This window comes from Prunus persica, chromosome G4, assembly GCF_000346465.2.
Source record: "Prunus persica cultivar Lovell chromosome G4, Prunus_persica_NCBIv2, whole genome shotgun sequence".
NCBI classification, from domain to species: domain Eukaryota; kingdom Viridiplantae; phylum Streptophyta; class Magnoliopsida; order Rosales; family Rosaceae; genus Prunus; species Prunus persica.
In genome coordinates this window covers 25348420-25357642 of record NC_034012.1, presented here as the reverse complement: position 1 = coordinate 25357642, position 9223 = coordinate 25348420, and the positions used below count along the sequence as shown (strand labels likewise).

Sequence of the window (9223 nt, the reverse complement as noted above, 5' to 3'; positions counted from 1 at the left end):
CGTTTCTTCTGCATGCTAGGTTTTTCTGAACCCTTCTTTTGTCTTGAGGCCTCCTATTTGTAGGCTTTTGTAGGAAGCTTGACCTAAATAACTTTCCCTATTTAAAACCTTGTTTTGTGGGATTTTGATTTGATTTAAATCAATTCCCATAATCTGGCAATTTAACCAGATTATCTTCAATTGATTGACCTGTTTAATATTTGATTTAAATCAAAGTCAATCACAGAAGATTCTTTCCCTTAATTTTGTCTTCATCTTGAACCATTTGATGCACTACGTCGGATGTCGTCATGTGTCACTTTTTGACAACTAATCCGATTTTGATGAGTCATACGCCACATGTGCGAATTATGAGGCCCACAATTCAATCTACCGAACCCTAATTATTTTCTCGTCTAATGAAATTTATTGCACCAAAATTTCTTTGTCTACACACATCCAAGAACAACAAAAGTCACCAAGGACCTACAACAGAAAACACACAAACAAACAAACAAAAGACAAGATCCAAATAGATTTGGGCAAAAGGATCCAAAATCCAAACAAATCTGGGGAGAGAATAGGAAAGGGGAAGAAAACTAGGAAATGAGAAAGGGAGATGAGGAGAGAAAGACGGAAGATGGGGAAGCCACCCACCCCCAAGAGGGGGGGAGGAGATGTGTGCGGTGACTGGAAAACTTCAGAGAGAGTTTAGGGTTTTTTGGTTTATATTATTTTAAATGCATGTAAATGCACCGATACTAAATGTAGAGTCTTGTGATCCAGTCAAGATGGGGTGTTACAACATAGGAGGGATTGATGTCAGAGGAGAGAGAAGAGATTATTTTTTTAGTTTTAGTTTTAATTTAATTATTTAATTATTTAATTATTAACTTTTTTTTACAATTTGAAAAAAATAAAGAATTGGTTATTAATTGTTTTGTCCATGTGGAAGTCTATGTTGTTAAAAATAGGGGCTATGTTAAACACATTAGCATTTAACAAACTTATTAACAATTTATATAACGATGTGGGTAATTTATAGGTTTTTTGTATTAATTTGAAAATGACACTATAGTTTAGGAGTAATTTGGGAGTTCTTTTGTAGTTTGTCTTAAAAAAACTATCACAAGGATTTTACTACAGATGTCCTTAATTAACGAGATTTCATAATAATTTGGATTCCGGACCCAACAGAAGTGTGCAGGCTCGACTCGGGAATAAAAGGCATGGTCTTTCTGAAGACTTGTTTTCCACGCCATTTCTTCTCGTTCTCACTCTCACTCTAACTCTGTTGGTGAGCGCGTGATTCTCAGTCGCCTACGCCATCCATTGCGACGAAACCCTCCGTTTCCGGCGTACAGTGGTCATTTTCCGACAACGATCGGCTCTGTCCCTCAGGTAATCTCTCTTGAAGCTTTACTTCTCTGAATAGATATCGCCGTATCTATCTTCCATTCTTGTATTAGGGTTCTCTCTCTCTCTCTCTCTCTCTCTCTCTCTCTCTCTCTCTAGCAAGATATGCGTATGTACTTGCGAGCTTTGTTTATCTGTGTAATTTTGAGATTTGTGCTTAAATATATATTTTTGCCGTAGCAATGTAGATTGGAGTATAATGTGCACAACAATCTGTTTCAGTGCGTCTTGTGCTATTAATTTCACTCTCTCTCTCTCTAAAACCCTTTTTGAACCTCCTCTCTCTAGAATATTAGATCCGTCACATTTCTGTGCATGAAACTTTTGTGAAAATTTTAGGGCTTTATTATGTTTGTCTAACAGCCTTCTTTTTGCGCTCTGTTTTGTTTCTAAGAAAATAAGGTAAAGAAAAATAAAATGGACCTGTGTTTCCTGATATTTGGTTGAGGAGGTATTTTGGTGGCAAATATTTCTAAAGAAAAGAGGGTGCCGAGTGAAAGAGTGTATGAAAAGATTCTGTGTCAAAGTATTTTCTGTAACTGGAAAACAAAATGTGGAATTTGTATGATCGTCCAACAGTTTATGAAAATATTTTATTTCGTGGAAAATTACTTGGCTGCTTATCATGCATGTCGCCTTGTATAGGGCATCAAAGTAGAAAAATTTCATGTTGGAGAATGAATGATGGGTGTTCTATAACTCATTCTGAATTGAATGATTTATTTTGTTAATGGGTATTGTGATTTGAAGTTGGTAAATTAGCTCTGAAAGGTTGTACAAATAAACAATTTTGTTTCTGGGAATATGTTTCATGCATATCTTGACATTATGTTTGAATCCTGATGTGTGAAGTGGAAAAGAAACTGATCAAATGTAAGATTTTTGGTTTGGTATGATTAGTCTGTCTGTTTATGTTGATTCCTGCTTTTTGGTCAATGGAATGGATTTCAAGTGTATTTTGGAAAATTGTGATTTCCATGTTTAAATGAACTCTCTCTCTCTCTCTCTCCCTCTCTCTCTCTCTTTCTCTCTCTCTCATTTACTCACTTTCTATGCGTGTTTTCCAATGTTGCCTATTAGCCTACTTCATTATAAAGTACAAAAAATGGAAGCAAAAAACCAGTTTTTCTACTTCTAGCAACAGATATGTTATACAGTTTTGGGGCATTAGAATTTTCATTTGTAACGGATTCTTACAAAATTGTTTAGAAGGTGCATTAAGTTCAACACTGGCTCAATAAATTGAATGATGTGCTTTTCTTTCAAATATTTGTGATCTTCTAGCTGTATCATTTACCATATAAATGTATACCATCATCTTATGATTTGACACTTAATATTGACATTTTATTGAAAGTGCACGTACATCATTTTGTTGTTTGTTGTATCATTACCATATAAATGTATACCATCATCTTATGATTTGACTCTTAATATTGATGTTTTAATGAAAGCGCACGTACATCATTTTGTTGTTTGTTGTATCATTTACCATATAAATGTATACCATCATCTTATGATTCAACACTTAATATTGATATTTTAATGAAAGTGCACGTACATCATTTTGTTATTGTCTACAAAAGCGAAAATTGCAATGTCCTTGATCCTGTAAGATAATTTATGCTCAAACTTTTTAATGTTTTTATTGTGATTTTTTGTTTAAAACTTATCCAAAGAAGGTATTATTCTTTAGGATGAGTGCGAGAAGAAATGGAGGAAATCCCAAAGGAAAAGATGTCTCGGAAGTCAATAGCCCCAAGGTTGAGCAGTTAACTCATGGTGTAGCAGGCATTAGCCTGGAGTCAGCCCAAGATGACGGAGAGTGGGAGGTAATTTCCAGGAAATCAAAGAACAGAGCTGGAAGCAGTACTGCAAAACAATGGGGTCCTCAGAATTCTAATTCTAAAGCTTGGGCAGAGTTTGATGTTCAGAAGCCAAGTATGAGGAATAGTGGTGGATCAGGTCGGGCTTCTGGGAACTTCTGGCCATCACAAACTGCTGATTCTAGAAAACCAGCGGGAAGAGGAAATGTAAGGCAGCAGTCTTCTGCTAGGGTTTCCGAAAACAACTACGTGGCTCCGCAACAAGTAGTTCCCCCTCCACTGGACCGCGGATGGAACTGGCAATCCAGAGCGGGTTTCACTCAACCCAAGGGTTCAGAAGATGGCCAGGGAAACTATGACAAGGATGGCAATGTGGCTGCTGCTAAGGCTAATGATGATGATGACAACTCTGATGCTGTGGGTGATAGTGACGATGAGCTATATAGTGATGAGTTTGATTCGGATTCAAGTGAAAAGAGTCATGAAACTCGAAAGAGTAGCAGATGGTTCAAGAAATTCTTTGAGATTTTGGATAGTTTAACTGTTGATGAGATTAATGATCCTGCCAGGCAGTGGCACTGTCCTGCTTGCCAAGGTGGTCCTGGTGCCATTGACTGGTACCGAGGCCTGCAACCCCTAATGACACATGCCAAAACAAAAGGATCAAAGAGGGTGATGCTCCATAGAGAGCTTGCGGAGCTTTTGGATGAGGAGTTGCGGAGGAAGGGAACTACAGTTGTACCTGCCGGTGAAGCATTCGGTAAGTGGAAAGGTTTAAAAGATGAGGAAAAGGATCATGAAATTGTGTGGCCTCCAATGGTTGTCATCATGAACACTAGACTTGAGCAGGATGAAAATGAAAAGGTATGAGTGATGTTTTTCTTGCTTGAAAGTATTTTATGTAATCAAATTACTATCTCAAATATAGGTGCACATTGTCATGATTTTGCTAAAGGTTCCTTGTCTTGGTATCATTCCAGTCCTTATTTTCTGTTGCTTTTGAATTTCAGTGGATTGGTATGGGAAATCAGGAGCTCCTTGACTACTTCAGCTCTTATGCTGCTGTGAGGGCTCGGCACTCATATGGTCCTCAGGGACACCGTGGGATGAGTATTTTGATATTTGAAGCGTCTGCGAGGGGTTATTTAGAGGCTGAGCGTCTGCACAAGCATTTTACAGAGCAAGGAACAGACAGAGATGCTTGGGATCGTCGTCGTGTCTTATTTCATTCAGGTGGGAAGCGACAGCTTTATGGGTACATGGCGGTGAAAGAAGACTTGGACATATTTAACCAGCATTCCCAAGGTCTCTCTCTCCACCCATGCCATGCTCTATGTTTGTGTCTGTTTTGGGTGGTGTACAAAACAATGAGCTTTCACTTAAATCCTTTAAGTTCACATGCTAGCTTTGATACATTGGATTTCTCTCCGCTATTAAGATCTGTGCCTAATGTTATATATGGATGTCTTACATGTTTCTATCACTAATTAGGTAAATCGAAGCTGAAATTTGAGATGAGATCCTACCAGGAGATGGTTGTGAACCAAATCAGGCAAATGAGTGAGGACAACCAACAGCTTAATTGGTTTAAGAACAAGGTTGCTAAGGAACAGAGGCATGCCAAAGCGCTTGAAGAATCTCTTGGTATAGTTAGTGAGAAGCTCAGGAAAACAACGGAGGAAAATCGTATTGTAAGACAAAGGACCAAAATGCAGCATGAAGAGAACAAGGAAGAGGTATTATTCCCTGTTAAGATATATAATCACTCCCCAAAATTATGATTGAAACTCGTGCTGTGGGTAAGCAGCAGTTGGTAGACTCTGCCTTTATACTCTGGTGGGGACATTTATGGATGTCCATGCTGGTATTGTTTCTTTAAGTTACAACTGTAGTACAAGTCTGAATCAAGAGCCTGCAGTTAGGAGGATTATGATTTTTTCTGAGGGTGGGGTAGGTTATGAAATTGTTATAACCAATCAATTTGTTTAAGTGGTTAGAGCAACTCCACCCATTTGCCCTTTTCCATGGCAAGGGGGGGACTAGGGCAGCTACTATTCACGTGAATAGTGGCTGCCCTTGCAAAAAGCAATGTGTGTTTCCACCCGTTGCCATGGCAAAGGGCAAATACTATTCATTTTTTTGTTTTTTTCTCAAAGTTGTTTACCTAAACAATTAATTTGGATAATATCTTCGGATAAGATTTTTGGGTTCTTACGTGTCAATATTTATATATAAAATTCATATCTCAATTGGATAAAATTTTCGGATAAGATGATAAATAAAAATACAATTTAAAAGTGAATAAAATGTTGAGTAAAAAGTGAATAATAGTAGCAGTAGAAGAAAATGTATGAGGATTTAGTGTTGAAAGTGAAGAGTATTGGTAGGTATTTATAGAAAAAAATTCCAGAATTTTTTGGTATTTTTAAAAAAAAATTTCGAATTTTTTTCATAATTTTATAGCAAAAAAAAGCCCAGCCGTTGGATTGGAAGAGAGCACGCGATTGGAGCGCCCAGATGACACGTCTTCTAGCTGTTGGTGATGCTGGGCTGACGTCAGCTTGCGCTGATGTCATCCCCCCCTCGGGCGAGAGCTGCCTTCGGGCCAGCCTGTCTTCGTGGGTCCCGCCTCCAGCCCGGGCAAAAGTGGCCTGCTGGAATTGGATTTTTTGCTTGGGCTCCACCCAGCCTCGGGCTTGGCCTGATCGCTGGAGTTGCTCTTATACTAATTCTATTTATTTGGAATGGTAATAAAAAAAAAAAAATTTGTTTGAAATGCACATAAAATTTGGACTGCACTTTGACAAAGACCATTGTAGCCTTTATTTTTCAGTGTCTGTTTCACATTTCTATTTTTTATTTCTATCTTTTGCATGTTCCTTTTTTTAACTGTGTTTGGAATGGTTATAAAAAAATCTGTTTGTTTGAAATGCACGTAAAATTTGGACTGCACTTTGACAAAGACCATTGTAGCGTTTATTTTTAATTTTTCAGTATCTGTTTCACATTTCTATCTTTTGCATGTTCCTTTTGTTAACTGTGCTTTACACTTGCATCCAGGTTTGGCTTGATGTGGAGTTGTTATTTTAACTGTTTTGTGTTTTACAATCTTTTTTGTTTTTCCTTATGGCTTCTAAATTCTTTATTGTAATCTGTATTTCTTGTTCATTTCGGCAGATGTACTTGCTCTTTTATTTCGTTTTGTTTGCTCATTTATTTATTTTGTTGTGAAAAGATGTATCTGCAAGAACAATTTTTCAAAGACCAAATCAAAATAATTCATGAATCAAGGGATGCAAGGGAAGAAAGCTTTGAGAGGCTGCAGCAGGAAGAACGTGACAAGGTCAAGCAGTCGTATGTCAATCCTTCAAATGCCGAGGAAAAGAAATACAAGTAAGAAGTGTGTTAAAGAATATGTATCGACTAGAGAAAGTTAGGACCCCTATGCTTGTCCTAAAACAGTGCTTTCTGGTTTTGTTTGATTTTTATTTCTCTCATACTCGTGGCTGTAGGTCGGTGGAAATTGATAACTTCATCAAGTCTCAAGAAAAAGAGATGGAAGAATTTGTGGAAGAGAGGGATATGCTAATAAAAGCTCATGAAGACAATAAAGCTGCAATGAAGCGGAGGCAGTGGGAGGAAGAGGTAGAATTGGAGAAGGATTTTGATGCCAAATATACCCAGCTTATGGAGAAGTATTCCCCACATCGCTCCTGAAGAAACTGCCCGTGTCCTTTGAAGGCGAGAGATCTTAGGTGGAATGAGTCACTAAATAGGTTTAGGGCAGTTTATGTTTTTTGTTGTGTGGTTAATGATGGATTCAAAGAATTATACTAAAAGGAACAGGCAAAGAAACTATCTATCAAAATGGTGGTACTCTGGATATATGAGGTTACTTAGCTTCAGTTGGTAATGCCAGAAAATTATCGTTGATGAATATTGTCTTTATTCAATGATTGATTGGCATGAAATTCTCCTTCAATGGCTGAAACTGAATATTCGATCTTTTGTGGGGTTGGGGTTGTGTTGGGGTTAGGTGTACAAATTATGTGTTTTGTTCGGTTTACATGCTGCTTTAGAAATCTGAATAGCATACTCTGATGAGTAGAAAGTTTAGAAAATCCTTAATTATGGTTTCTCTTGGTAGAGTGACATTGTTTCGTAGGATAGAAATAGAATGGCAGCTCTCCTCTTAAGTTATATCCCACCATGCCCCAAACGTCAAGCAAAAATTAATTTAACCAGACCAGATGCCAAAAAAGCTGAAGGCGCGCATCAAGAACGAGTATGAAATTCCTCTTGTGCTGAGCTGAAGGCGCATTAAGACTGAGAAATAAGATGCTGATGCCATTGATAGTTTCAACAAAGCTATATCGAGTTCTCTCAAGAAACTGGAAGCCTTTAGAATCAGTAGAGAAAAGTCAAGCAGTGAAATCAAACACGCAAAGGAACAAGAACACGAAGAACGCGTAAGAACACTGAAAGAGAGATTTGAGAGAAAGAATACTTCGTATTGCTCTCAAGAGAACCACACAACTCTGAGATGTTTAGCATACAACTCTTAGCTCCGAATGGATGACTAGGATTACAACGACATGAAAATAAAGCATATTACAAGGGAAGGTACTAGAAGATATAACGTATCTGTTGTAAAGTATAAAGTAGTGGAGCCCACTTACTATTTGTTTGTACACTTTGGTGCATGAGTTTATTCACGGGTGAATAGTGAATAGTGAAGATGAATCACGGGTGCCATTTATCAATGCCTATAAATAGGCAACCTGCAAAGTGAAAGGAATGAGAAGAAAAGAAGAGAAAGGGAGAAACGGAAAAAGAAGAGGAAAGAAACAAAGAAGAGGAAAGAAAGAAGAGAGGAAAGAGAGAAGAGAGAAGAGGAAAGAGAAGAGGAAAGAAAGAAGGGGAAAGAGAAAAGAGGAAAGAGAGAAAAGGAAAGAGACAAGAGGAAGAGAAGGAAGAAAGAGGAAAGAGAGAGCAGAGAGAAATTCTCCTAGAGAGAAAATTCAGTGAGCCACACATATTGTAAACACTAAAGTTGTAGCCCTATTATTTTACATAGTGGAAAAGTTACTACTGCTGCTCTCCGGGGACGTAGGCATGGCCGAACCTCGTTAAATAATGTGTCTCATCTACTTTACGTGCAGCTCAATATTCGCACATATTCCAGGTTATTTTTATAACACGTTATCAGCACGAATTCGCTCAAACAATACCAGCTGAATTTTATGATGAAACCCAGATCTCTCATCCCTCTCTCCTTCCATCCATTGCTTTTATTTTTATTATTGTTGTGTTCTTCTCTTTGCGTGAGTATCAATCTTCTTGTTATATATATATATATATATATATATATATATATGAAAAGTTGATGGTAATATAATATGCTATATCTGTTCACTTTTCTATTACTAACCACTAAAAAAAAAAAAAGGACCCTTGGTAATACTAAACATATTATCAGTGGGAGACCGTTACTAATACTAACATTTTTCTTATTTTATTCGGTGGTGGTTTTTTTTTAACCCCATATTTATTTTATTTACTGTATGATGTAGGTTTATTACCCATACATGCACCTTTACTTTATCGCAAATTTACTTTACCGCACATTTATTTTATTTACTGTATGGTATAGGTTTATTACCCATACAACAGTATTTATTTAAAAGGGTGGTGCGGGTTTATCGTCCACGCCTTTGCTTTTATTTAAATGTATGGAGCAGAATTAGTGCCCATACAAGCACGTTTACTTTATCGCAAATTTTCTTTTACTTAAAGTATTATTTATGGTATGGTGTAGGTTTATTACCCATACGGCAATATTTAAAGGGTGGTGCGGGTTTATCGTCCATGCCTTTGCTTTTATTTAAATGTATGGAGCAGAATTAGTGCCCATACAAGCACGTTTACTTTACCGCACATTTAATTTTATTTAAGGTATGGTGCGGGATTGACGTCCATACAGCAAGCAATTTAATTTATGA

The 9223-nt window shown here is 37.3% G+C and overlaps 1 protein-coding gene across 2 annotated transcripts; it reads left to right on the top strand.

The window, feature by feature from the left end:
- Positions 1217 to 7203, top strand: LOC18779497 (protein SUPPRESSOR OF GENE SILENCING 3). Of its 2 annotated transcripts, none has more exons than XM_020561792.1 (6): positions 1217 to 1380; positions 3092 to 4085; positions 4232 to 4526; positions 4713 to 4957; positions 6457 to 6614; positions 6734 to 7203. In XM_020561792.1, exons 2-6 carry the CDS (start codon positions 3093 to 3095, stop codon positions 6936 to 6938), a joined length of 1896 nt encoding a protein of 631 aa, XP_020417381.1. In that variant the 5' UTR covers positions 1217 to 1380; position 3092; the 3' UTR covers positions 6939 to 7203. The 2 variants fall into 2 exon arrangements, with proteins under 2 accessions (XP_020417381.1, XP_020417382.1); XM_020561793.1 differs by having other exon boundaries at positions 3078 to 4085.

What these genes read in the sequence shown, in the direction of transcription:
- LOC18779497 (XM_020561792.1), top strand. Translation starts at nt 3,093, where the DNA reads ATGAGTGCGAGAAGAAATGGAGGAAATCCCAAAGGAAAAGATGTCTCG. An exon ending in AGCAGGATGAAAATGAAAAG is followed by an intron (nt 4,086 to 4,231) that starts GTATGAGTGATG and finishes TTTGAATTTCAG; the next exon opens with TGGATTGGTATGGGAAATCA. An exon ending in ATGAAGAGAACAAGGAAGAG is followed by an intron (nt 4,958 to 6,456) that starts GTATTATTCCCT and finishes TGTTGTGAAAAG; the next exon opens with ATGTATCTGCAAGAACAATT.